At 46.0% G+C, this 26,962-nt stretch overlaps 1 protein-coding gene and 1 long non-coding RNA gene across 2 annotated transcripts; both read right to left on the bottom strand.

Moving 5' to 3' along the window:
- Positions 1 to 3,829: 3,829 nt before the first annotated feature.
- LOC142246171 (uncharacterized) lies at positions 3,830 to 6,241 on the bottom strand. The gene is made up of 3 exons (XR_012724882.1): positions 6,216 to 6,241; positions 5,960 to 6,089; positions 3,830 to 4,795 (listed from the first exon to the last, which is right to left on the bottom strand). It is a non-coding gene; the product is annotated as an uncharacterized LOC142246171 (long non-coding RNA).
- On the bottom strand, positions 6,239 to 25,758 carry LOC142246698 (uncharacterized). The gene is made up of 9 exons (XM_075319761.1): positions 25,743 to 25,758; positions 13,151 to 13,219; positions 12,532 to 12,649; positions 11,956 to 12,071; positions 8,921 to 9,394; positions 7,900 to 8,038; positions 6,646 to 6,746; positions 6,278 to 6,374; positions 6,239 to 6,242 (listed from the first exon to the last, which is right to left on the bottom strand). Exons 1-9 carry the CDS (start codon positions 25,756 to 25,758, stop codon positions 6,239 to 6,241), a joined length of 1,134 nt encoding a protein of 377 aa, XP_075175876.1.
- Positions 25,759 to 26,962: the final 1,204 nt, after the last annotated feature.

The following is a 26,962-nucleotide window of genomic DNA, read 5'->3' as shown; positions in this document are numbered from 1 at the left end:
TATTGAGAGCTATGTGGGGGATCATACTGTATATTTGGGGACTGTGGGGGTCATACTGTATATAGGGGGCTATTTGTAGACTCATACTGTATATAAGGGGGCTGTGAATGGCCTCATATGACAAAGAAGGGGTGTCCGCATACTTACTTCCTAATTCTGTTCTATGTTGTGTGTTACTATTAATATAAAATATTATAATTAATATATTAATAATAATATTGAGCAGAATTAATTTCAGCCTATTGGTTTGTCCTCCACAACAGTTATGGACTCTTCTGTGGCCCTTTGGGAATATTAATTGGCTAACCCTGCACTAAGAGCTGGTTCACACTAAGCGACAACGAGGTCGCTGTTACGTCACCATTTTCTGTGACGTAACAGCGACCTTGTAAGTAGCTGTTATGATCGCTGCTTAGCTGTCAAACACAGCAGCCGAAGCAGCGATCATAACCGCGAGAGCAGGGAGCCGCGCACACTGCTTAGCGCTGGCTCCTTGCTCTCCTAGCTACAGTACACATCGGGTTAATTAACCCGATGTGTACTGCAGCTACATGTGCAGAGAGCAGGGAGCCGCGCACACTGCTTAGCGCTGGCTCCCTGCTCTCCTAGCTACAGTACACATCGGGTTAATTAACCCGATGTGTACTGCAGCTACATGTGCAGAGAGCCGGAGCCGGCAGCACAGGCAGCGTGAGAGCACCTTGGTTACCCGATGTTTACCCTGGTTACAGCTTACCGCAGCTGCCAGACGCCAGCTCCTGCTCCCTGCTCGCTTCATTTCGTCGCTCTCTCACTGTCACACACAGCGATCTGTGTGTCACAGCGGGAGAGCGCCTTTGAAGAAAACGAACCAGGGCTGTGTGTAACGAGCAGCGATCTCGCAGCAGGGGCCAGATCGCTGCTGTGTCACACACAGCGAGATCGCTAATGAGGTCACTGTTGCGTCACCAAAACCGTGCCGTAGCAGCGATTTCGGTAGCGATCTCGCTATGTGTGAAGCACCCCTAAGGCATATGTGAAAGGTGAAGTCAATGTTTGCACATATTAGTTGCACTCACCGTGTTGCTGCTGCACGTGTTGCATATATGTTGGGGTGTAATTTGCTGCTGATCTTGTTTGTTTACTTGTATGTATTGCAGTCATGGCAGCTTTCACATGTGACTGTTTGTCAGGAGGTGATGATTAGTTTTGTTTTTGCCGATAGACAGATATATAAATAGATTTACCTTACATGTAGGAGGATTAAAGGGGTTGATCAGGTTTAACACAATAGTCTATGTGACTGCAGACTTGTAAATCCACAGTGCATACTGTCAGGATTCTCCGGTGCCATCAGCGATTCCTAGCAGTCATGTGATTGCAAGTGTGCGATAGGCATACTTTCTGCCACATTTCGACTAGACGTTCACGGTCTTTCTCAATTCACCAGTATTGAGTGTGGGCGAGCACGTTTAGTCATATTGTGACCGCTTGCTCCCCGAGCCAGCACCGGAGAGTTCTGACAGCGTGCACTGTGCGTACTGTGAGGATTCACAACTTTGCAGTCACATAAAATGACTGTAGATTTTTATTTTTTGACCCGAACAAACCCTTTAATGCTCCTAACACAAATAAAAATGTAGCAACCCTTAACTTGTCAGACAACACAATACTTTATTAACATGGTCATGTAATTTTTACAAATTATGAATATGTTCACAGGTCCAGAACCAAACCCAGCACAAGAACTTGTCAACAGATCCAAGTTGCAGACTTTCATGTCAAAGCTTTAAGCATTTCACTGTTGCCATTGAAATATAGTAGGGTGTCCATGTTATGTACAAACATAATGTACAGCAGCATATAGGTAAGGATGGTTGACCTTAGGGAGATCAACATCCAGCACTGCGGAGCACCATCACGTGTTTTCTCAACGCAGTGATTCTAGAGCAATGCCTCCTGGGAAATATGCAAAACAAGAAAGCCTGCGGAGACACCATCACATGTTTCTCAACGCTGGCAGGAAACTAGCCAGGTCTTTCACCGGGAAGGAACAACCACGGGAAGGGCAGTCTCCAGTCAAGGAGACCACCTATGCCAAACATGGTATCCATCCACAGACCGCTGTTTCGGGTTATTTGCCCCTCATCGGTGTGGACTAGGAAACTGGCTAGTGGGAGCAATGCCTAGTAGAAGACTATATATATATATATATATATATATATATATGTCTGTGGATGGATACCATGTTTGGCATAGGTGGTTTCCTTGACTGGAGACTGCCCTTCCCGTGGTTTTTCCTTCCTGGTGAAAGACCTGGCTAGTTTCCTGCCAGCGTTGAGAAACATGTGATGGTGTCTACACGGCTTCCTTGTTTTGCATATTTCCCAGGGGGCCTTGCTCTACAATCACTGCGTTGAGAAAACACGTGATGGTGTCTCCGCGGTGTTGGATGTTGATCTCCCCGAGGTTAACCATCCTTACCTATGTAGTCTTCTACTAGGCATTGCTCCCACTAGCCAGTTTCCTACTCCACACTGATGAGGGGCAAATACCCTGAAACAGCGGTCTGTGGATGGATACCATGTTTGGCATAGGTGGTCTCCTTGACTGGAGACTGCCCTTCCCGTGGTTGTTCCTTCCCGGTGAGAGACCTGGCTAGTTTCCTGCCAGCGTTGAGAAACATGTGATGGTGTCTCCGCGGCTTCCTTGTTTTGCATAATGTACAGGGGTGTCATGGAGGATGGAAGAGGATCCAGCGGCTCCTGTGAAGCTCTAGTGACCTCCATGCCCAAGAGAGTTAAGGCAGTGCCTGAAAATAATGGTGGCTACACAAAATATTGACACTTTGGGCACAATTTGCCCATTTTCACTTAGGGGTGTACATACCTTTGTTCCCAGCAGTGGATTGTCAAAGATACTCTTTATTTAGAGAGCACCAAATATACACTGTTATACAAGCCGTGCGCTGATTACGTTATATTGTATCAGACTGTCAGATCTTCGGTGTTGCCCCATGAAAACATATAATAAAGTATTTACAAAAATGTGAGGGGTGTACTCATTTTTTGTTATATACTGCATGTATTACCCAAGTTATTGAATAGCATATGTGTCCAGAGATCCAGTACGGAATAATTTGTGGTTTATTATAGACCCTAGATGATGGGCGACCATGACTAGTGGGTTGTAGGTGTCCACACTGAGGGTGGATGGGTGAAGCGCGTAGAAAGTAAGTCCCATCATGATTACTAGACCAATGGCACAGAAGCCCCTATGTGTTTGTGGACACCACCTGACCCAGTGGTAGATGTTACACCATTTCTGAAAGGGGACATTCAATAGAAGGGTTAATATTTTTCTCCATTCTACATTTTTAGTATTAGCTAGTCTTATAGTCTAATATTGAAGGTGTCATATGTGGTCTAATATTTTCTTATCTCATATACAATGTTCTGAGAAAACTGTTATGGGCAGTATACTGCGAGAGGCATGATACATAAAGGTTATAACATTTCTGAGAAGGGGGGGGGGGGGGGGCGGTGAAACTTCCAATGGGCACGTTGCATGCAGTATTACATTTATCTGTAAATTGTATAAGAAAACTACTCACAGGGGAATAGAATAGGTTATGCTCACACCCGGTGTGTTCTTTTCTATAGGAGATCGTGACTAAGAGGGCCTCGTCCCACAATATGTCCTCTTTGGTGATCCGGTAATCTAACATTGAGTCAGAACAAAAAAGCTACAACATCTATAAAAAATACTCAGATACACATGATATACGCTGACTTCTTTATTTACTTCATTCAAATTGTGTAATATAGAAGTTTCCATTAGAAGTCAGGACAATATTTTATGTGGCCTTGATGATGATGATGACAGGGGGCCTTGACTCCTTCAGCACTCAGGAAAGGAAAAACCCCCAGTGGAGGAAACCTTTAGGGAACCATGGCTGAAGGAGCGCCCTTCCCTTGGGCTTTACTTATTCAATGGTGAGAGCAGAAACCGAGCCCGGAATCTGCCTCTAGATGCAGCAGGAAAGTCACTTGTATTGTGACTACATCTGACTGCGGAAAGTCCAATAAAAGTCATATTCATGGGTGAGCGCAGAAACCGAGCCCGGAATCTGCCTCTAGATGCAGCAGGAAAGTCACTCGTATTGTGACTACATCTGACTGCGGAAAGTCCAATAAAAGTCATATTCATGGGTGAGCGCAGAAACCGAGCCCGGAAACTGCCTCTAGATGCAGCAGGAAAGTCACTTGTCTGTGACTACATCTGACTGCAGAAAGTCCAATAAAAGATGACTTTTATTCATGTGTGAGCGCAGAAACCGAGCCCGGAATCTGCCTCTAGATGCAGCAGGAAAGTCACTTGTATTGTGACCACATCTGACTGCGGAAAGTCCAATAAAAGTCATATTCATGGGTGAGCGCAGAAACCGAGCCCGGAATCTGCCTCTAGATGCAGCAGGAAAGTCACTCGTATTGTGACTACATCTGACTGCGGAAAGTCCAATAAAAGTCATATTCATGGGTGAGCGCAGAAACCGAGCCCGGAAACTGCCTCTAGATGCAGCAGGAAAGTCACTTGTCTGTGACTACATCTGACTGCAGAAAGTCCAATAAAAGATGACTTTTATTCATGTGTGAGCGCAGAAACCGAGCCCGGAATCTGCCTCTAGATGCAGCAGGAAAGTCACTTGTATTGTGACTACATCTGACTGCGGAAAGTCCGGTAAGTGTCATATCCAGTGGGTGGAGGCAGAGACCGAGCCCGGAATCTGCCTCTTGAAGACCTCGCTTTGCCTCACCTGTAATATATGATCAAAAATAAGGAAAATAGTAAGGAATAACATAATTACATGGATGTATACGATAACAAGCAGGACAGCCAGGAAGATTATGTCATCCATTAGATCAGTGCCTCTCAAACTGTAAGGCTTCCCTTGCAGGCAGCTAGGTGGACAGTTTCCCTATAAGTGATCATGTGCTGCACAGTCTGTTCTATGACTGCAGCAATATTTAATTTAGAAACATCGTCGGTCATTTTGCAGTTATCCTAACATTATATTATTACATTGGGTTTATGAGACAACACTGAGAAATATTTTTGATATTAGTATGGTCTTTAACTCTGCATGGTGAGGCCCAGGCACCACCAGTGGTCTGTCAAGTGAGGTCCAGGCACCACCCATGGTCTGTCAAGTGAGGTCCAGGCACCACCCATGGTCTGTCTGGGGAGGCCCAGGCACCACCCATAGTCTATCTGGGGAGGCCCAGGCACCACCCATGGTCTGTAAGGTGAGGTCCAGGCACCACCCATGGTCTGTCTGGTGAGGCTCAGGCACCACACATGGTCTGTCTGGTGAGGCCCAGGCACCACCCATGGTCTGCCTGGTGAGGCCCAGGCACCACCCATAGTCTGTCTGGTGAGGCCCAGGCACCACCCATGGTCTGTCTGGTGAGGCCCAGGCACCACCCATGGTCTGTCTGGTGAGGTCCAGGCACCACCCATGGTCTGTCTGGTGAGGCCCAGGCACCACCTATGGTCTGTCTGGTGAGGCCCAGGCACCACCCATGGTCTGCCTGGTGTGGCCCAGGCACCACCCATAGTCTGTCTGGTGAGGCCCAGGCACCACCCATGGTCTGTCTGGTGAGGCCCAGGCACCACCCATGGTCTGTCTGGTGAGGCCCAGGCACCACCCATGGTCTGTCTGGTGAGGCCCAGGTACAACTAATGGTCTGTCTGGTGAGGCCCAGGTACCACCAATGGTCTGTCTGGTGAGGCCTAGGCACCACCCATGGTCTGTCTGGTGAGGTCCAGGCACCACCCATGGTTTATCTGGTGATGCCCAAGCATTAGTTCGGTGTGTCTAATGAGGAATGAGTAGAAAAAGTGGGCAATTTCATTTTATCTTAAAACATAACATATATCATAAAATATATAGGTAGAATGCAAAGCCATAAGAACTTACCAGGGCAGGAGGTTTCCGTCCTTTGATTTGAAGTAGCAAAAAAGTTGTACCCTAGCGGGCACGTTTACACACTGGCAAGTGTGGATATTTGTTAGAACAGGTAGAGCATCTTCAAATTCCTCTTCTCCTTCTGTAAAACACAATGTTTATACATATTAATGGACATTGATTCTACTTCATTCCCGGTGTGGGGTTGGACACCCAGAAATTATTAGAAATTATTAGAAATTGCTCAAAGTGAAGGAAATAAACTTACCGTCAGAGGAGGTGACCACATCCTCATCTGGCATGCTGACTACTGCATCAGGGGGGCCAGACACAGGGATCTTGGTCTCCTCGAGGATCTCTCTATTATCAGTCTCGGGTCCATGAGGAGCATCATCAGTAAGAATCTGTATTTTGTCCTCATGTTCTCCTGCAACACAGAATATTGAAATCAGCATTAATAAAATAAAAATCTTCTACGTGTTTCTTGTAGACAATTTCCTTTATGTCACTACCGGGATTTGGATTTAGAGACCTTTTTTCTCTTAAAATGTTGATTCTGTGTTAAATACATTTTGTAATATGGAAAGACACAATCCAGAATGTCCTCAGTGTAAGTAACTGACTTCATGTTGCCAGTCGGGGGTTGGAGACCCAGAAAATATTAGAAATTGCTTAAAATGAAGATAAAATTAACTTACCGTCAGCGGAGGTGACCCAATCACAGCCGCCCATTACAGGTGGCAAGGCCCAATCACCGGATAGATATTCCTGGTGATGCTCGGGCCTTTCTTGGGTATGTCTAAAGGGGAAGGAGTAGAAGAGTTTGAGAAGCCATAATCTAGATAATAAATACAGAAATTATGCTAAAATGTTTAGCTCTTAATTGCCCAATTTCTAATGTAGTCCATTACATGTTTATGTTGCATCTACATCTTTCAGAAAACATATATATATATATATATATATATATATATATATACACATACAGTGGAACCTTGCTTAACGAATAACCCAGTTAACGAGAATTTCGCTTAACAAGCAAAGCTTTCTGTAAATTTGTAACTCGGTTTACGAGAAGGCTTTGCTGTACGAGCAAAATACTCACCGCACACACTTCCGGTTCCGTACATCCACCGCGCTCTAACCCGCACTTGCAGTCCGCACAAACGGACACAAGCATGCACAAAACACACACAAACAAACACGCACGCACACACATACAGTATTATGCTCACCTTACCTTCCGTTCCATCGCCGGCCTCATGATTCTTGTAGTCCGCCGGTACAACGCAACGAGGGAGGAATCCTTGCGGCGAACTACAAGACCCAGGAGGCCGGCGATGGAACGGAAGGTACACATATTATACTCCCCTTACCTTCCGTTTCATCGCCAGCCTCCTGGGTCCTGTAGTTCGCCGCTCCAGGATGTGTATCCGCAAGCATCTCAACGAGGCAGGAACTTCTGCTGTCAGACACTACTCAAAGGCAGCGCGCTGACCAATCAGAGGCAAGCGGCGTTGACGTCAGCGCTCTGGGTGCGGAAGTTCCTCCCTCGTCGTGATGGTTACCCGATACACATCCCGTACCAGCGAACAGCAAGTCCCAGGAGACCGGCGATGGAACGGAAGGTATGGTGAGCATAATATGTGCGTGTGCGTGCGTGCTTGTATGTTTGTACATGTTTGTGTGTGTTTGTGCATGTGTGGAATGAGACAATAGGGGACCAGGATGGGAAATTTAACAAGTTGTGGAACGAATTATCTGCATTGCAATGATTTCCTATGGGAAATCTTGCTCTGCTGATTGAGTAACTTGGTTAACAAGCACAGTCCCAGAATGGATTGTTCTCGTTAACAAAGGTTCCACTGTATATATATATATATATATATATATATATATATATATATATATATATATAAAAACATGCATACAGATAAGTGGTAAGAACTTACCGTGGTTGGAGGTCACGGTCCTTTTTGTCGTCAGACATAGAGCCTTCTGATCCAATCATGTCCGTTCCTTGTCCAAAAAGTGTCTTGTAACTTGGAAGCGGAGGAGGAGGTGGAATATTTCCTATGTCCTCTTGATGTTCTGTAAAACACATTAGACCCGATACATTATTTGTGTCATATTTTTTATTTTATTTTCCTGTTATTTGTCAAAGGTTTCTTGTTCCACATTCTTGAAAATGGCGCAGGTGGTTCATAGATTTTGTGAAAAACAAACAAAAAGTCCTTTTATTTGGCCTGTGACTTGGTTTGCCATTCTTAGCACGCTTTACAAAATGATGCAAATTTTGCGCCACAATTTCAGGCAAACATAAAATGTCTCCGGGGAACTGGGGTACATAATAGATAATTGATGGATCAGATAAAATATCTAGAAACCACAAACCCTGCCCCTAATGGTGAACATAAAACCCAGGCAAACACATATCAAGTAGACTTTACAAAAGATGAAAAACAAAATGAAAATTAGGCAACAAAACTGGAAAAACACCAAAAAACAGAGAAGTAATAGGCGCCAATTAGGTCCATTGTTTATAAGATTAGCTGTTAATTTAATGGACAACGAATATACTTCATTACTGGCCTAGGGCGGAGACCCAGAAAATATTAAGAAACTGATTGAGGCACCCCTTTTTTTTCTCTCCGTTGGGGTGGGGCTTTAACTGTAAGTCTCCCGCCCTCTGTCTTATACCCACCTGCCGCCATCTTCTTCTTTTTCCGGTGGCTCTCCGATCGGTAGCTCCAGTATTTCATGGAGCGCACTGGATATCACAACTCAATGTAAGTCTATGAGAGCCTTGTTGTGGCTCTCGGAATTGCATAATTTCTGAGCGGCGACAAAAAAGGATAAAGCCGCCGGAGGGGGAGTATAAGAATGGGGCAGGGACTTACATTAAAAGCGCCATCCCAGTGCTGAAAAAAATGCTGAAAGAAATTGCTCAAAGTGAAGATAAAATAAACTTACTGTCAGAGGCGGTGACCACGTCCTCACCTGGCATGCCGATTATTACATCAGGGGGGCCAGAGGCGGTGACCACGTCCTCACCTGGCATGCTGATTACTTCAGGGGGGCCAGAGGCGGTGACCACGTCCTCATCTGGCATGCCGATTACTTCAGGGGGGCCAGAGGCAGTGACAACATCCTCATCTGGCATGCCGATTATTACATCAGGGGGGCCAGAGGCGGTGACCACGTCCTCATCTGGCGTGCTGATTACTTCAGGGGGGCCAGAGGCGGTGACCACGTCCTCATCTGGCATGCCGATTATTACTTCAGGGGGGCCAGAGGCAGTGACAACATCCTCATCTGGCATGCCGATTATTACATCAGGGGGGCCAGGCACAGAAATCTTGGTTTCTTCGAGGATGTCTCCATTTTCCGTCTTGGGTCCATTAGGAACATAATCAGCAATAAGCTTTATGTTCTCCTCATGTTCTCCTGTAACACAGAATATTTAAATAAAAATTAATAAAATAAAAAGCTTCTGTGTTTCTTGTAGACCATTTCCTTTATGTCTCAGTTTCATTCACTGCCGGGATTTGGATTTGGAAATCATTTGTTTTCCTAAAATGTTGTTTTTCTATTATCATATTTTTCGTTTTATAAGACACACCCCAAATTTAGAGATAAAAAAATGGTTAAAAAAAAAAAAAAAAAAAAAAAAAAGGGGTCCGTTTTATACTCCGGTGTTGTCTTACCAGAGAGGTGGTGGTAGCGGTGCTGGAGTGGAGTCAAGGGAGGCAGGGGCAGTGCTGGTGGGGTCTGTACTGGCAGTGGTGGGTCTGTGCTGGAAGCAGTGGGTCTGTGCTGGCAGTGGAAGCTGCGGTGGCTGTGTGACGCAGGCCGGTGCAGCGGTTGTCCCAGATGCTCTGTCGATGGTCCAAGATTCAAAGAATGGCGCCCAGAGCAACACATTAGCAGATGAATCTCTCAGCTGATAGCTCCATCTGCACATGCGCTGACTCCGGGCGCCATCATTTGAAGCTAGAGCATCTGGGACACCTCACACAACAGCTTTCGCTGCCAGCACAGCCACCACAGCTTCCCATACAGAGATGCAGTCAGCTGGCCACCAGCCCGCACAGAGAAGCACCCAGCCTATAGAGTTTAGCTGGTACCTGCTGCGTGTGGAGGGAGCTCGGCTCCTGAGCCCCCCGAATGTCAGCTATAGAGTATAGCCGGTACCTGCCACATGTGGAGGGAGCTCTGCTCCTGAGCCCCCCAAATTCCAGCTATAGAGTATAACTGTACCTGCTGCGTGTGGAGGGAGCTCGGCTCCTGAGCCCCCCGAATGCCAGCTATAGAGTATAGCCGGTACCTGCCACATGTGTGGAGGGAGCTCGACTCCTGAGCCCCCCGAATGCCAGCTATAGAGTATAGCCGGTACCTGCCACATGTGTGGAGGGAGCTCGACTCCTGAGCCCCCCAAATGCCAGTTATAGAGTATAGCCAGTACCTGTCGTGTGTGGAGGGAACTCGGATCCTGAGCCCCCCGAATGCCAGCTATAGAGTATAGCCGGTACCTGTCACGTGTGGAGGGAGCTCGACTCCGGAGCCCCCCGAATGCCAATGTGACGCCCTGGGCAAGCCAGGGGTCACAGGTCATCACACCACCACACCCTACACCCCAGTTAGGAACACCAAGGCTACCAAAATCCTTGTTGCCTTCCTCCAGGGGCTGATGTTCACACCAGGGGGTGGGCCAGGCGGTTGGCTCCGCCCACCGAGGAGTTCACAGCCCTGGAGGCGGGAAAACCAGGCAGTTAGAGTTTGGAGGGAGAAGTGGAAAGAACAGATAAGTGCAGTTTAGGGGAGTGAAGTAGAAGGAGGTAGTAGTGGAGCTAAGGAGGAAGGCTGAAGTAACAGAAAAGGAGTAAAAGTGAGAGTAGTAAAGCCTGAAGTTGGTCCGGCTGTGTGCCAGGACAGTGCCAGCAAGGTCAGCAGATGGCGGTGACAGTCTAGAGGGGGGCTGCTCGGAGGTTGCTGGAAGGACCGCGGACGGGTAGTGGCCCGGCGGTCTGGAGCAGTATACGAAGAACAGTCAGCACCAGGGCAGGGGCCTCTCGGACCCCGGCAAGGCTAGGAGTCGCCGTAAATTTGCCAAATCCGTCAGTGAAGGGGACGTCTGTCTCCAAACAACTAAGTCCCGATTGAAGGCAACAGTCCAACCATTGAGGAGAGACACCGCCACCGCCAGGGCACCAGTTTCTCAGGGCCAGCGCCTGCGGGCAAAGTAGGGCTCCTCCGGCCCATATCCAAGCCGGGGAGCGGGTTACCGGTGGGAACCCATCGAAACCATCATCAACATAGGTGCAGGACAGAGGGACCATCACCGTCACCTACTGGGGAAAGCAAGTGCAGCTGTCCGTGGGAACCGTCTTTCCAGCCGTGTGTTTTACTGAGAACTGTGTCATCGTCTCAGGCTGAGTGAGTACCACAGTGCCGCAAGGCACAGCGCTGCCCCCGCGTCCCTGCGCCCACCAAGCCCTGCATCTCCCACCTCATCATTGGGCCCCGGGATCACCAACCCCTACCCACGGAGGGGCAACACAACAACTGGCTGCTCCATACCATCCTTCCCGGGATTCCCATACAGAGCAGCGGTGGTGCCAACAAATCACCACAACCGTGGGTGGCATCACGGTCAATAAACAATCACCACACCCAAAAACCCCCTTTCACTCACGGGCGAGGAGCGCCGCTCAAGTCCTCGGGATCTGGCCCATCGCTCGAGCCACCGAGCAGTGGCAGGCCGCAGCAGCCGCGGCAGCCGGACCCGAGCAGCAGTAGGGAGAGCGCGGCATCCCCTCCTCTGCCCGCGACACCAACTATAGAGTATATAGCTGTACCTGCCGTGTGTGGAGGGAGCTCGACTCCGGAGCCCCCCGAATGCCAACTATAGAGTATATAGCTGTACCTGCCGTGTGTGGAGGGAGCTCGGATCCTGAGCCCCCTGAGAAGCCCTTCCCCGGCCGTGATACAATGTCAGATGTATTTACCTTTTGGTTTGCTGCTGCTCTCTTGCTTTTTGTAGGGAAACCACTGACTGTAAAAGTAGTCGTAGTAGTATTCTATAACTTCCTCATCTCTTCTGGATTTGTTGTTTTTCCGAAGTCTGTAAAATGGTAACATTGAAGTCATATTGTAAATTTCTGCACAGGGTAATAACACGTGTTACATGACATGTTCTATCAGGAGAATTATCACCATTCTGTCATTTCAATAATCTGCCCCATTAGTCCCCGGGCTCCAGTTTGGAGAGACCCTAGAAGTCTGCCCTGGAGCGGGGCCAGGTCCAGAGGCCTCTTCTGATTGGGAAGAGCCACAATGTCCTCTGTGGAAGTGCGGCACATGTCCTGGTATTGGGGAAGAAGCACCGGATACAGACAGGGAGCAGGAAGTCCCCAGCGCTCTGCTCCGGGGGCCTCAGGCACTGACATGGCCTCTGGACCAGGGTCCTGCACATGGTTTTCTAGTCTACACATAAATGTCCCCAATACTGGAGTGACCTGAAGATGAGACATTTCTCCTCCAGACTCCAGTGTGGCCCATAAATCATTCCTTCCTATACTTACCTATAGATGAGGGTAGAGATGGCAGCAGCCGTTATCACAATGACAAAGACAATAGCAGCACCTATAGCAATGCTAATGAGCAGATCCCGAGAAATATCGGGAAGGACGATGTTATCCCCTGAAAGAGAAAAAGAAAGAACAGAAGTGATCAGATAACCCCTCACCAGATAAACTGTGCAATATCTTCTGCTTATTTCTTCTCTGATCTTTCATTCTCAAATTGCTCAATTCTGAGGTGAAATCTGTCTTCAGTGACTACAAATCTCCCATTACTGAGATAGGGATGACAGTTGGTTCTCATAACCTTCTATGGAGATCTGTACCTTACGGTCAGGAGAACTTGCAGCAGAATATCTGTCGGCCACTCGCTCCTCCTCCTCCATAGAATATAAAAAGCACCAACTGTCATCTCCTATCTCAGGAATGGGAAATTTGTATTCACTGAAGACAGATTTTACAGGTGAATTTAGAGTGAAAAATCAGAAAGAAGCAGATTTTCTCTGATAAGAAATATTACAAAGTCGCTTATTTCCATGTGTATTACTGATTTATGAAATAAAAATTAAAATGGCGATTCCTCTTTCCCCCATAGTCAGTGTATATCTGGTAATGCACTCACCTCCCTGGATCCTGTTCTCCGGTATAGACCGCTGGTTGCGGTTTCCGATGGGAGCACCTGTCACAGGCGCTAATAGCAAAATCAGAAATAGAAGTAGCTTAAAAAGCATTTTAGTATGGAGGAAAATCACTAATCGTGTAGTTAGCACAATGAGTCTCTCCAGACAATGCCTCAATCTGTAACATCACTCATTATACACACACATTCCGTGACATCACAATTGGAATCCAACTGTGACATCACGGGGGGCGTGGCTACACATGGGTGATGTCACAATCGGGGCTCAACCACTAAACATGGAGCAGCTGCTTCCATCTTTGGTATTTACCTCAGGTTTCACTTCCACTATAGTATAAATAATGGCTCCGATATCCTGAATAGTGGGACGAGGGTCATGTGTCTGTTATTCCATATGTCATACCAGCGCTATGCGAGTGTGTGATTGTTTTCTCGCCTATTATGTGTATGACGTGTGTATACAATGCATTTATCATCAGAATACTCTATGCACATTTTACTAGTTGAAACAATTAAATACTTCTAGGCCACTATGTAAGGCACAAAGTAGAATTCACAACCAAGAAAAAGGAAGAGAAACAATTAATAAACAAATTATACATTTTATTAATTAAAATATTCAAAATCAATAAAATTTGACACGGAGAAAGAAAAAAATTTACTGAAAACTTAGGACTACACAAATCACACAGTATAATACATAAATAAGAGCAAATCTAGATGTAAACAGTCGTAGATACAATTGTCCAACAGGGAAGAAGAAAAGCAACCGCACATGTGTCAGATGCACACCAAGATGTAGAATAAAAAATTGCCTTTATTGTATACCAATGTTAAAAACATTTAAAAAAACCAATTGAACAAGCCACCAGAGGTGGAGGCAAGAATACCCTGGGCAGGGAAAATCACAATAACAGTAATAGTCACATACATGAAAGCGACAATCAAAAAGAAAGTTATTGCTGTGGGGAAAAATGTGCCAATATATAATGCTAAATGCCTGACAATATTCAAGACAACCAGGGGTATAGGAGTAACCCTTATATGCAGTATTAAGGGGAGCGGAATTGAATATAATAATTCAAGCAACAAGGTCACAGAGGCATAAATTACATAAATGATGAAAAGATGCAATAGTCCAATATATTCATCGTAAATACATCAAAGAGAATATTAGCCTGAATAAGAAGTTCCCATATCAAGTAACCTCGTTCAGCTCCCTAGACCTGTATGTACGGGTACAGTACATGTGACCTATATATGTATTGAGGAATAGTACTGACCACGAACTGCACTAAAGTCCAGTTAGGAAATACAATACCCCAAGTGGTAAGTGGAAAAGGCGCAGGATGGCACAAGGGGATGCCCAGGGCAGGCAGGCCGACGCGTGTCGCCGCCAAAGCGGCTTCCTCAGGGCAAGTGCCACTTGGGCCACTTGGGGTATTGTATTTCCTAACTGGACTTTAGTGCAGTTCGTGGTCAGTACTATTCCTCAATACATATATAGGTCACATGTACTGTACCCGTACATACAGGTCTAGGGAGCTGAACGAGGTTACTTGATATGGGAACTTCTTATTCAGGCTAATATTCTCTTTGATGTATTTACGATGAATATATTGGACTATTGCATCTTTTCATCATTTATGTAATTTATGCCTCTGTGACCTTGTTGCTTGAATTATTATATTCAATTCCGCTCCCCTTAATACTGCATATAAGGGTTACTCCTATACCCCTGGTTGTCTTGAATATTGTCAGGCATTTAGCATTATATATTGGCACATTTTTCCCCACAGCAATAACTTTCTTTTTGATTGTCGCTTTCATGTATGTGACTATTACTGTTATTGTGATTTTCCCTGCCCAGGGTATTCTTGCCTCCACCTCTGGTGGCTTGTTCAATTGGTTTTTTTAAATGTTTTTAACATTGGTATACAATAAAGGCAATTTTTTATTCTACATCTTGGTGTGCATCTGACACATGTGCGGTTGCTTTTCTTCTTCCCTGTTGTGCTCCTCCATTCCACCGCACCAGGTAGCACCCTCTCTTTTTCATTGGTTTTGTACGTTCTAGACTATTGGTGCGCTCCTATCTCACCTTGCGTAGATACAATTGTCCACTAATCACTATGGCTTAAAAAGAACAGATGAATAAATAAAACATATTCATTTTTATTCATGGCCAAAGGACAAATACAAAATAATGTGGTCATAACATGAATGTACTGTGTGATCTATAGATAATAATGTGGCGGCGTGCAGTATTAAAGTGGCGACATTAATGCAGATACAAAGTGCAAAAATAAATCCAAGTGGATCACACCAATAAATCTTTATACTAACCACTATATCATAGACAGTCCAGGGTAGTCAGGATAGGACGCCACGCGCATTTCGTGACAGCGTCTTCCAGGGGGAAGAAATAATAAAGCAATGAAATCTAAATGACAGATGATAGAAAAGATAAAATAGAAAGATAAGATCGATATCCTGCAGCTATATAATGTCCCCCCCTACATATTATACACTTGTACCCTATAGTGCCTTTTATGTGGCACTAAAGGGTGTTTTACCTGGTTAAACCTAATAAATAAATAAAACTACGTGAGTTCCCTTCTATTGTTGAGAACCAGCACAGATAAAGAAAACAGCAGTGGGGTGGTATTATCAGGATGTGAAGGTTCACAGTTATTGGGCCCTTCCCAGCCTAAAAATACCAGCCCACAGCCTACCCTAATACATTAAAACTAGTAATAATGACAGATCCCCTTTACACCGCCAGGGAAGTTTTAATAGGAAAGATGTTTTTTTTCTATTTCTGCTCTGTAAACCTGGGGTGCATCTTATGGTAAAGAGCATCTTAGGGTGCTTTCACACATCCGGCATTTTGCCGGTTTCGTCACACTCCAATACAGTGCAATATAGTACAATGGCATCGCGGCAAGCTCCGATCACATGCTTCGGTCACATGACAGCTTGTGACCGATGCTTGCCGCAATGCCATTGTACTGTATTGTACTGTACTGGAGTGGAGTGTGACGGATCCCTCAAACCGGCGAAATACCGGATGTGTGAAAACACCCTTATAGGTCAAAAAATATGGTGCTTAGCTTTATTAAGCCTCGGTGCCCCAGCCATAGCCACAGCTACTTAGGTATGGGTGCTGAAGAGGGGGACAGCCATGTGTGACATCATCAGTGACGTCTGACACTGACAAACCACCCTCTGTTCATTATTGTGAAGTTTGTAATGTGCATGCGCTAAAGAGGCTGCTATGTGCAGTACAAACGGGACCATCCCGGAAGACGAAAGATGTCGCCGCGAGGAGAGGATCCTCTGATCACCACCGAGCACCAGGACTCCATCTGAACCTTTTGTCTTCAACATCAGAGCCACCTGCGGCTGTGGAGTTTAATCTGTGTGTGTCTGTCTTCTGGCTCATACACAGCAGCATACTGTATATACAGGTGCACAATTCAGCCCGTATTACATCTGTATATACTATATGTATATAGTGTAGATGTGTGTGTACAGTATGGTGCTTTGTATACACTATACAGTGTGTCCACCCATATCCTTTCCACCGCCATTAACTTGAGAACGGCGGCAGCTATAGGCCTAGAAGTGGTGTCTAGGTATAGTAAAGTAGCCATGCGCTACGCAATGAAACCACCTATAGCGCCACCTGGTGGAAAACAACGGAGTTAGCATTTTTATCTCGAAAACGGAACGAGGTAGAGAAAAAAAGTGAATTACAAAGTTGTAGACCATCATAAATTCAATACGAATCGACACCGTGCATACAGAAATGCTATGATTAGAACGTGTAAAACTCACAAGGCTGCGGACGTGAAGCGATACCTCATGGAGACCTTCCTACAAGTCATTGGGTATGGTGGCTGTGTGGAGTGGCCTCCACGCTCACCTGACCTGACCCCATTGGACTTCTTTCTGTGAGGTCACATCAAACAGCAGGTGTATGCGACCCCTCCACCAACATTGCAGGACCTACGACGACGTATCACAGATGCTTGTGCAAACGTGTCACCTACCATATTGCACAACGTGCAGCAAGATACAGTATGCTGTGCAGAGGCCAGATGTGCATTGCAGCTGACGGGGGCCACTTTGAGCATCAAAGTTACATGAGCGCCATATGCGTGACCAGCATTCAATGTTTTGGGGGGGTCATGGGTTTCATATCATAGCATTTCTGTATGTAAAGTGTCGATTCGTATTGAATTGATGATGCCCTACAATTTTTTAATTCTCTTTTTTTCTCTATTTTGTTCCATTTTCGAGATAAAAACGCTAAATCCGTTGTTTTCCACCAGGTGGCGCTATAGGTGGTTTCGTTGCGTAGCGCATGACTACTTTACTATACCTAGACACCACTTCTATGCCTATAGCTGCCGCCATTCTCAAGTTAATGGCGGTGGACAGGATATGGGAGGACACACTGTGTATACAGGTGCACACTACAGCCCATATTACATCTGTATATACTATATGTACTGTATATAGTGTGGATGTGTGTGTACAGTATGGTGCTGTGTATACACTATATACAGCCCCCAGCCTCCATATTACATATATGGAGCCAGCAGACTCTATATTATATATACACAGCCAGCATCCTCCATAATTATTAGAAAAAAAATAAATATATATATATATATATATATACCTACCTGTATCCTCTTTATTATATATAAATACGCATATGGCTGACTATTCCGCCTGGGGTATACGGTGCATGCAGATTTTTTGAGGCTGAGCCGAATAGCGGATAATGTTTGATTTGTGAGGATGGTTTGCAGAAGTGGAGTTTTTCCAAGAATGGCGGTGGTACTATGGAAGGTTTGAGGGGTGAAGGTGGAGCTGGGGTGGAACCAGGGCGGAGTCTCAAGGGGCCTTAAAAATGTTGCCAGTATGGGGCCCTGAAATTCCTGGTGGCAGCCCTGCGTCATGCTGCGTGCGCTGCCTCCCCACCGAAGAGGAGCATCAAACAAGTCAGTGGGCCACACAGGAGGCAAGATAAGTGTTGTCCTTAATCATCAAAAGTAAAAGCCCCCCATCATGTGTGTAGGTCTGTGTGTATATGTTTGTGTTTGTCTATTTATGTATGTGTATGTTTATATGTTTGTGAATGTCTTCAAATATGTGTATGCTTAATGTGAATAAGGGTACCGTCTTACTAGACGACGTACCAGCGATTCCGAACACGATATGACCTGGTCAGGATCGCTGGTGCGTCGCTACATGGTCGCTGGTGAGATGTCAATCAAGCAGATCTCACCAGCGACCAGTGACCAGCCACCAGCGACTCGTGGAAACGATGCTGCGCTTGGTAACCAAGGTAATTATCGGGTAACTAAGCAAAATGTTTTGCTTGGTTACCCGATATTTAAAATATAAAAGATATATATCCATCTGGTATATAAAAGATACCAGATGGATCTTAGGATCATATCATCGTTATTAGCCCAGTGACTAATAGGACCGTACTTACTCCGATATCTAAATAAGTAGTTTATCAAGAATTTGTCCTCAAGCCCCTGATGAGCCCTACACCATTGAGATGTTAATGGGCGAAACGCGTCGGGCACTTATGTAACTGTGGGCACTCCTGTTTAGGAATTGTGTGTCTCAAATATGTCCTCAAATTGAGCACACCAGTTATGTGCTGAATACTTTCGGAACAGCACACCTATTTAAACTGTGCTTTACAACTATCTTTCTGAGCACACTGACAGATTTGACAAATCACAGACGACCCCTAAGCACCACCCCAAAAGTAATGCTATACTACCAGCTACAATTAAGTCACCCCGGACTGTGCACTGTCTATCCACCGTGGTCATAATACTCTGGGAATTCAATCTACCAGAAGGGGTGCACTATATCTGTTATAGGGAGGGCTCAATATAGGGACTTAGTCGTCGTTGAACGGGGGCGTCATTGACCTAGGACGCCGACCCCCGTACTGTAGGAAGGAAACAGGATAGGGAGATTGTCTCTTTACTTCCTCTCTACTTCTTATTTTAAGCATTTATGTATGTTTGTGATTGATTATTTAATAAAATTGATTTTATAATAAGTAGTGAAGACTATATGGTTTTGAATCAATATCTACTTTATATGACTTATCTTGGTATTTAATTACCTGATATTTACCCTGGTTACCAGCACACATCGCTTAGCGCTGGCTCCCTGCATTAGTAGCCAGGGTACACATCAGGTTACTAAGCAAAGCACTTCGCTTAGTTACCTGATGTGTACTCTGGCTACGTGTTCAGGGAGCCAGCACTGGCAGCCTGAGAGCGGCATACGCTAGTAACCAAGGTAAATATTGGGTAACCAAGCAAAGTGCTTCGCTTGGTTACCCGATGTGTACCTTGGTTACCAGCGTCCGTAGTTTCCAGACGTCGGCTCCCTGCTCCCTGCACATTCAGATCGCTGCTCTCTCGCTGTCAAACACAGCGATGTGTGCTGCACAGCGGGAGAGCAACGTCCAAAAAATGAACCAGCACTGTGTGTAACGAGCAGCGATCTCACAGCAGGGGCCAGGTCGCTGCTCAGTGTCACACACAGCGAGATCGCTAATGAGGTCACTTCTGCGTCACAAAAACCGTTACTCAGCAGCGATCTCGCTATGTGAGAAGTACTCCTTAATCTGTGTACGTGTCTGTACGCCGCGTGGGTGTACGTGTCTCTACGCCATTGGTACTTTATGTTTACATGTCCGTGTTTGTGGGGTTCTATGTATGTTTGTAAGATGTGTGTATGTAAGGGTAAGTGGCCATAATCAGGGTTCACAGCGTTTTGAAGGCAGTGCCCGGCCCGCAGTGTAAGCTGACCTGTAACGTGGATCTCTGAGCCGCAGCATGTCAATTTATTTCTGCGGAGGCGCGAGTGTTCTCCACAGGGAGAACCGAGAAAAAGCCCACAGCGGCCCGAACCCTGACCGTGGGCACAGGCAGCTGCAGTCCCTTCTGAGAGCACTCGCGGCCCTGCAGGAGAGGACACGCTGCGTCCAGGACACAGCATGGCTGGGCCGTGGGCACACACCCTTATAGTGTTGCGGTTTACACAGACACCACAACGCCTAAGGACCCATTCACATATGTGTTACGGAATTTCATTTTTCTTTCCATGTTTATGAGAAGACAAGTGAAATTAACCCTTTCCTGCACTGTTGTATCTGTTTTTTTTTACCACATATACCCATTATAACCTATGGTGCTGCTCGCATGTCAGTGTATTTACACAGACCGTATGTCCATGTGGTCCACATGGAGACGTCTGTTTTTTTTTTTCTGGCAGCACAGATGACAATGGCCGATAGAAGTCTATGGGGCCGTGAAAAATACGTACAGCACACGGATGGCTTCAGTGTGTAGTCCGTTTGCCATCAGTTTGCTGTACGTGTTTAACATTGAAAATATAGGAGGAGCTTTGTATTTGTTGTATATGTAGTTAGCTGGGTTACGGTACTGTATCTATGTAATAAGTGTGGTTTTGCTTCCATATCTATATAGGAAGCTCAGTTATGGTACCATATTTAAGCAGTAAGCTTCGTTCTGGTACTATATGTATGCAGTAAGTTTGTTCTGCTCCCATATCTATGTAGGAGGCTTGATTCTGTTGCTTTTTCTATGTAGAAGACTGACTAAGTATGATTTTGTTCCTGTATTGATACATTAAGCTAGGTTCTGTTCCTGTATCTATGTCGTAAGCTCAGTTCTGCTCCCTTATCTCTATATTAAGCTCGGTTCTTCTCCCTTATCGGTGTAGTATGCTCTATTCTGCTCCCTTATCTGTGTAGTAAGCTCGGTTCTGCTCCCATATCGCTGTAGTAAGCTCGGTTCTGCTCCCTTATCTCTGTAGTAAGCTCGGTTCTGCTCCCATATCTCTGTAGTAAGCTCGGTTCTGCTCCCTTATCTCTGTAGTAGGCTTGGTTCTGCTCCCTTATCTCTGTAGTAATCTTGGTTCTGCTCCCTTATCTGTATAGTAAGCTTGGTTCTGCTCCCATATCGCTGTAGTAAGCTCGGTTCTGCTCCCATATCTCTGTAGTAAGCTCGGTTCTGCTCCCTTAACTCTGTAGTAAGCATGGTTCTGCTACCATATCTCTGTAGTAAGCTCGGTTCTGCTCCCATATCTCTGTAGTAAGCTCGGTTCTGCTCCCATATCTCTGTAGTAAGCTCGGTTCTGCTCCCATATCTCTGCAGTAAGCTTGGTTCTGCTAACATATCTCTGTAGTAAGCTCGGTTCTGCTACCATATCTCTATAGTAAGCTCGGTTCTGCTACCATATCTCCTTAGTAAGCTCGGTTCTGCTCCCATATCTCTGTAGTAAGCTCGGTTATGCTACCATATCTCTGCAGTAAGCTCGACTCTGCTCCCTTATCAATGTAGTAAGCTCGGTTCTGCTCCCATATCTCTGTAGTAAGCCCGGTTCTGCTCCCATATCTCTGCAATAAGCTCGCCTCTGCTCCCTTATCAATGTAGTAAGCTCCTTGCAGTTCCCATATGTATAAAGTCATCTTGGTTCTATTCTAGTATTTATGTACTCAGTAAGCGCAGTTCTGTTCCCATATACTGTATATGCACCAGCCTGTTCATAAAGCCTGTTACCTCTGCTGCTTTAATGCAGCGACCAGAGATGAACAGGCCAAAGGTTGGCTGCTGCAACTTGAGGACCACTGCTTTGTGATTTGCCCTCAGGCTAAATTGTGCCAGCCAGCCCCTGGTGCTGACCCTCCACAGACAGACTACTGATCCCATTGTGTACCGCCCCGATGTTAGTCGGGCTGCTCCGATCTGGGATCGTGGCTCGAGGGGGGCCCGAACCCAGCTTGGAGGACACTTTGATCCAAAAAAAAGGGGTATTTACAGGGGAAAAGTTTGTGACGCCACCTGCGGGTTGCAGTAATGGGAGTACCGCCGCTGCTGGAGGGAGTACCGGGGCAGATGGTGTGAAGCAGAAGGGTGTCAGTCCCTCCGCAGGTAGGGAAGGCCCCGGACTCTGGGGTTTGCTAGATTTGGGAGGATAGGGTGCAGGGACCAGGGTACTCACTGCGGGTAGTCATGGTGTTGGATGAGGTGAAGAAAGGAGACACACACACACTATAGGTAAACCAAAGTCACTGAGTACAGCTGCCGCTGTCGGGAGCCCGTCCAAGTATCCGGTCCCACCGGTGTCACTTAGTGATTCAGAGCCTGCCTCTCCGTGCACAATTTGTTGTCCATTGATGGTCCCCGTGGCTTGAAGCTGTTGAGGGCCCTGCTTACTATGTGTAGTGTAGCCGTGCTCTTAGTGGGTTGCTCTGTCTGAAAAAACCCTGTCCCCCTCGTTGTGTTGATGCCCTCAATCTCTGAGTGTGTAGGGAAGGCCTTGAAGATCCTCTCCCTTTCAGGTGAATTGTCAGGACGTTGAATCGGCTCCTGACCTAGGGTCCTGTACCTCGTCATGCTCGGTAGCGGTCAGTTCTCTTGGGCCCTTCTGGTACCGACAGTCCCTCCAAGACTACATGCGTCACAACCCTGTCCAACGTCCCTGCAACCGGTCCCCGACTCCTCTGGTCCTGGATCACTGCTTGCGACCCAATCAGTTCCTTAGCTCCCCAAGAGCTACCTCTTCAAGCTCCTCACTCTCTGAAGCCTACTTCTTCACTCCTTTCTCTGTCTCGCCCCTTACAGTCTTTGCTCAGTCCCCAAGTGGCTGGCAGATTTTCCAGCTAGTCCAACCCCCTAGTGTGTTTGGCAGTGACTGATGTGAGGTGATTAGGTTTTGTGGTGCAGATGGGAGTGACACCGGTTTCCTAGGTACCTGGAACCATGGGGGAGTAGGCCCTGAACCCTGGGTAAGGATGCAATTCCCTGTAGCACCCTGATGTATTCAGGGGCACATGTGCATGCGCCAACCCTCCCAGCCAGACTACTGATCCCCATGTATGCGCTGACCGCCCCCCCCAGCCAAACTACTGATCCCTGTGCATGCGCCAAACTCCCCCAGCCAGACTACTGATCCCTGTGCATGTGCCGATCCTCCCAGCCATGATACTGATGCCTGTGTATGTCGACCGACCCCCCCCCCAGCCAGTCCACAGATCCCAGTGTATGCGCCAACTCCCCTGCCAGACTACTGATCCCCGCACGTGTTGACACCCCAGCCAGGCTACTTATCCCCGCAAATGCACCGAACACCCCCCCCCCCCCCACGGGGAATGACAGCTCTTGTGCGAGACTTCGGGTGGAAGAATGGGTTTCAGAGAAGAGTGATCTGTTAGCCACTGACAGGAGAACAGCAACATTGCAAGGGCTGGACTACGGATCACCCCCTCCCCAGCCAGACTCCTGATCCCCATGCATATGCCGATCCCCCCTGCAGACTACTGATCCCCACACATGCGCTCTGACTCCCCCCGCCAGACTACTGATCCCACCGCATGCGCCAAACGCTCCCCCCCACTCCGAGAATGATGGCTCTTGTGCGAGGCAGAGGAACATGTCCCAGAGAAGATTTTCCTTGTTTATAAATGTAGTCTTTTTAGCCAAGTGGGCATGGTTGGAGTACAAATAAAGACCACTGACAGAGCAGTTGGTTAGTGGGATCAGCATCAACTGTATATTTATGCCATAAATGTACAAGATAGTAATAGCCCTTTAAAAGTGCCCAAACACCAGATATCTACTGGCCGAACGTTCAACGGTCTCCGCTGTCTACTTTGTGTACATCTGTGTGAGCCCAGCCAAATGATAAGAATGGGGGTATTTAGACAAGCAAAAAAACAAAATTCAAGCAGCAGCTGACCAGTGGCATCAGTGTGATCGAAAGCAGATACTTTTTTTTATTTTTGCTTTTATTCAGAATGTCCATATACAGTACAAGTGGCATGCAAAAGTTTTGACACCCCTGGTCTAAATTACTGTTAGTGTGAACAGCTACCTCTAACCTTGTACCAATAAAACAGCAGCCATGGGTTCTACTAAGCAGCTGCCTGGCACTCTGAAAATGACAATGATGGAGGCCCACAAAGCAGGTGAAGGCTATAAGAAGGTAGCAAATAGTTTCAAGGTGCCATTTCCTCAGTTTGAAATGTAATTAAAGGGCAGATACCAGGAACAGTGGAGATCAAGATAAGGTCTGGAAGACCAAGCAAAATTTCTGTGTGTGCTGCTCGTAGGATTGCTAGAGAGACAAATCGGAACCCCCGCCTGACTGCAAAAGACCTTCAGGAAGATTTAGCAGACTCTGGAGTTGTCGTACATTGTTCTACTGTTCAGAGACACCTGCAGAAATATGACCTTTATGGAAGTCATCAGAAGAAAACCTCTCCTGCATCCTCACCATAAAATTCAGTGGCAGAAGTGTGCAAAAGCTTGATGCATTTTGGAAACACGTCCTGTGGACCAATGAGGTTAAAATAGAACTCTTTGGCCTCAATGGTCAAAAGGTGCACTACGGTTCAAAAGTTTGGGGTCACCCAGACAATTTTCTCTTTTCCATGAAAAATCCTACTTTTATTTATCACACGAGTTGCATAATGAATAGAGAATATCGTCCAGACAGTGACGAGGTTAGAAATAAGGATTTTTACTGGAAATAATAATTTTCTCTTCACACTTTGCTTTCGGCACAAAATGCTCCTTTGCAGCAATTCCAGCTTTGCAGAGCTTTGGCATTCTAGCTGTTAATTTGCGGAGGTAATCTGGAGATATTTTGCCCCCATGCTTCCCCCCTCCCACAAGTTGGATTGGCTCGATGGGCACTTTTTGGCACCATACTGTCAAGCTGCTCCCACAACAGCTCTATAGGGTTGAGATCTGGTGACTGGGACCCTCCATTACAGATAGAATACCAGCTGCCTGCTTTTACCCTAAATAGTTCATGCATAATTTGGAGGTGTGCTTTGGGTCATTGTCCTATTGTAGGATGAAATTGGCTCCAATCAAGCGCTGTCCACAGGGTATGGCATGGTGTTGCAAAATGGAGTGATAGCCTTCCTTATTCAAAATCCGTTTTACATTGTACAAATCTCCCTCTTTACCAGCACCAAAGCAACCCTAGACCATCAAATTACCTCCACGATGCTTAACAGATGGCGTCTGCACTCTTCCAGCATCTTTTCAGTTGTTCTGCGTCTCACAAATGTTCTTCTGTGTGATTCAAGCACCTCAAACTTCGATTAGTCTGTCCATAACACTTTTTTCCAATCTCCCTCTGTCCAATGTCTGTGTTCTTTTGCCCATATTAATCTTTTCCTTTTATTAGCCAGTCTCAGATATGGCTTTTTCTTTGCCAAATCACCCTGAAGGCCAGCATCCCGGAGTCGCCTCTTCACTGTAGACATTGACACTGGCGTTTTGCTGGTACTATTTAAAGAATAGGATCTGTGAGGCATCGATTTCTCAAACTAGAGACTCTAATGCACTTGTCTTGTTGCTCAGTTGTGCAGCGCGGCCTCCCACTTCTCTTTCTACTCTGGTTACAGCCTGTTTGTGCTCTCCTCTGAAGGGAGTAGTACACACTGTTGAAGGAAATCTTCAGTTTCTTGGAAATTTCTCACATGGAATTTCCTTCATGTCTAAGAACAAGAGTAGACTGTCGAGTTTCACATGAAAGTTCTCTTTTTCTGGCCATTTTGAGAGTTTAATTGAACCAAAAGTAATGCTCCAGATTCTCAACTAGCTCAAAGGAAGGTCAGTTTTATAGCTTCTCTAATAAGCAAAACTGTTTTCAGCTGTGCTAATATACTTGCACAAGGGTTTTCAAGGGATTTCTAAACATCCATTAGCCTTCTAACACAGTTGGCAAACACAATGTACCATTAGAACACTGGAGTGGTGGTTGTTGGAAATGGGCCTCTATACACCTATGTAGATATTGCATTCAAAACCAGACATTTGTAGCTAGAATAGTCATTTACCACATTAATGTATAGAGTGTATTTCTGTTTAATTTAATGTTCGCTTCATTAGAGAGAGAAAAAAAAAGTGCTTTTCTTTCAAAAAGAAGGAATTATCTAATTGACCCTAAACTTTTGAACTGTAGTGTACATGTGGAAAAAGGGCACAGAATGTCAGGAAAAGAATATCTTGCCAACCATTAAGCATTTGGGTGGATCAATCATGCTTCGGGGTTGTGTTGCAGTTAATGGCTTGATAAACATTTCAGGTAGAGGGAAGAATGGATTCAATGAAATTTCACCAAATTCTTCATGCAAAACAGAACATCTGTAAAGAAGCTGAATCTTAAAAAGGACAAAAAGAGGATAACTTCTACAAATTGATAATGATCCTCAAGCCCATATCAAAATCTACAATAGCTGGCCTCAAAAGGTGCAAGCTGAAGGTTTTACAATGGCTCTCAGTCCCCTGCTCTGAACATCATTGAAACCTGTTGCTAGACCTCAAAAGAGCAGTGTATGCAAGACGAGCCAGGAATCTCACAGAACTGGAAGACGAGCCAGGAATCTGACAGAACTGGAAGGCGAGCCAGGAATCTGACAGAACTGGAAGAAAAGCCAGGAATCTCACAGAACTGGAAGACGAGCCAGGAATCTCACAGAAATGGAAGACGAGCCAGGAATCTCACAGAATTGGAAGACGAGCCAGAAATCTCACAGAACTGGAAGACGAGCCAGAAATCTCACAGAACTGGAAGACGAGCCAGAAATCTCACAGAACTGGAAGACGAGCCAGAAATCTCACAGAAATGGAAAACGAGCCAGAAATCTCACAGAAATGGAAAACGAGCCAGAAATCTCACAGAACTGGAAGACGAGCC

The sequence above is a fragment of the Anomaloglossus baeobatrachus genome, chromosome 7, assembly GCF_048569485.1.
Source record: "Anomaloglossus baeobatrachus isolate aAnoBae1 chromosome 7, aAnoBae1.hap1, whole genome shotgun sequence".
Classification (NCBI taxonomy): domain Eukaryota; kingdom Metazoa; phylum Chordata; class Amphibia; order Anura; family Aromobatidae; genus Anomaloglossus; species Anomaloglossus baeobatrachus.
Note: the sequence above shows the minus strand (reverse complement) of the source record. Positions and strands in the feature narration are given on the sequence as shown.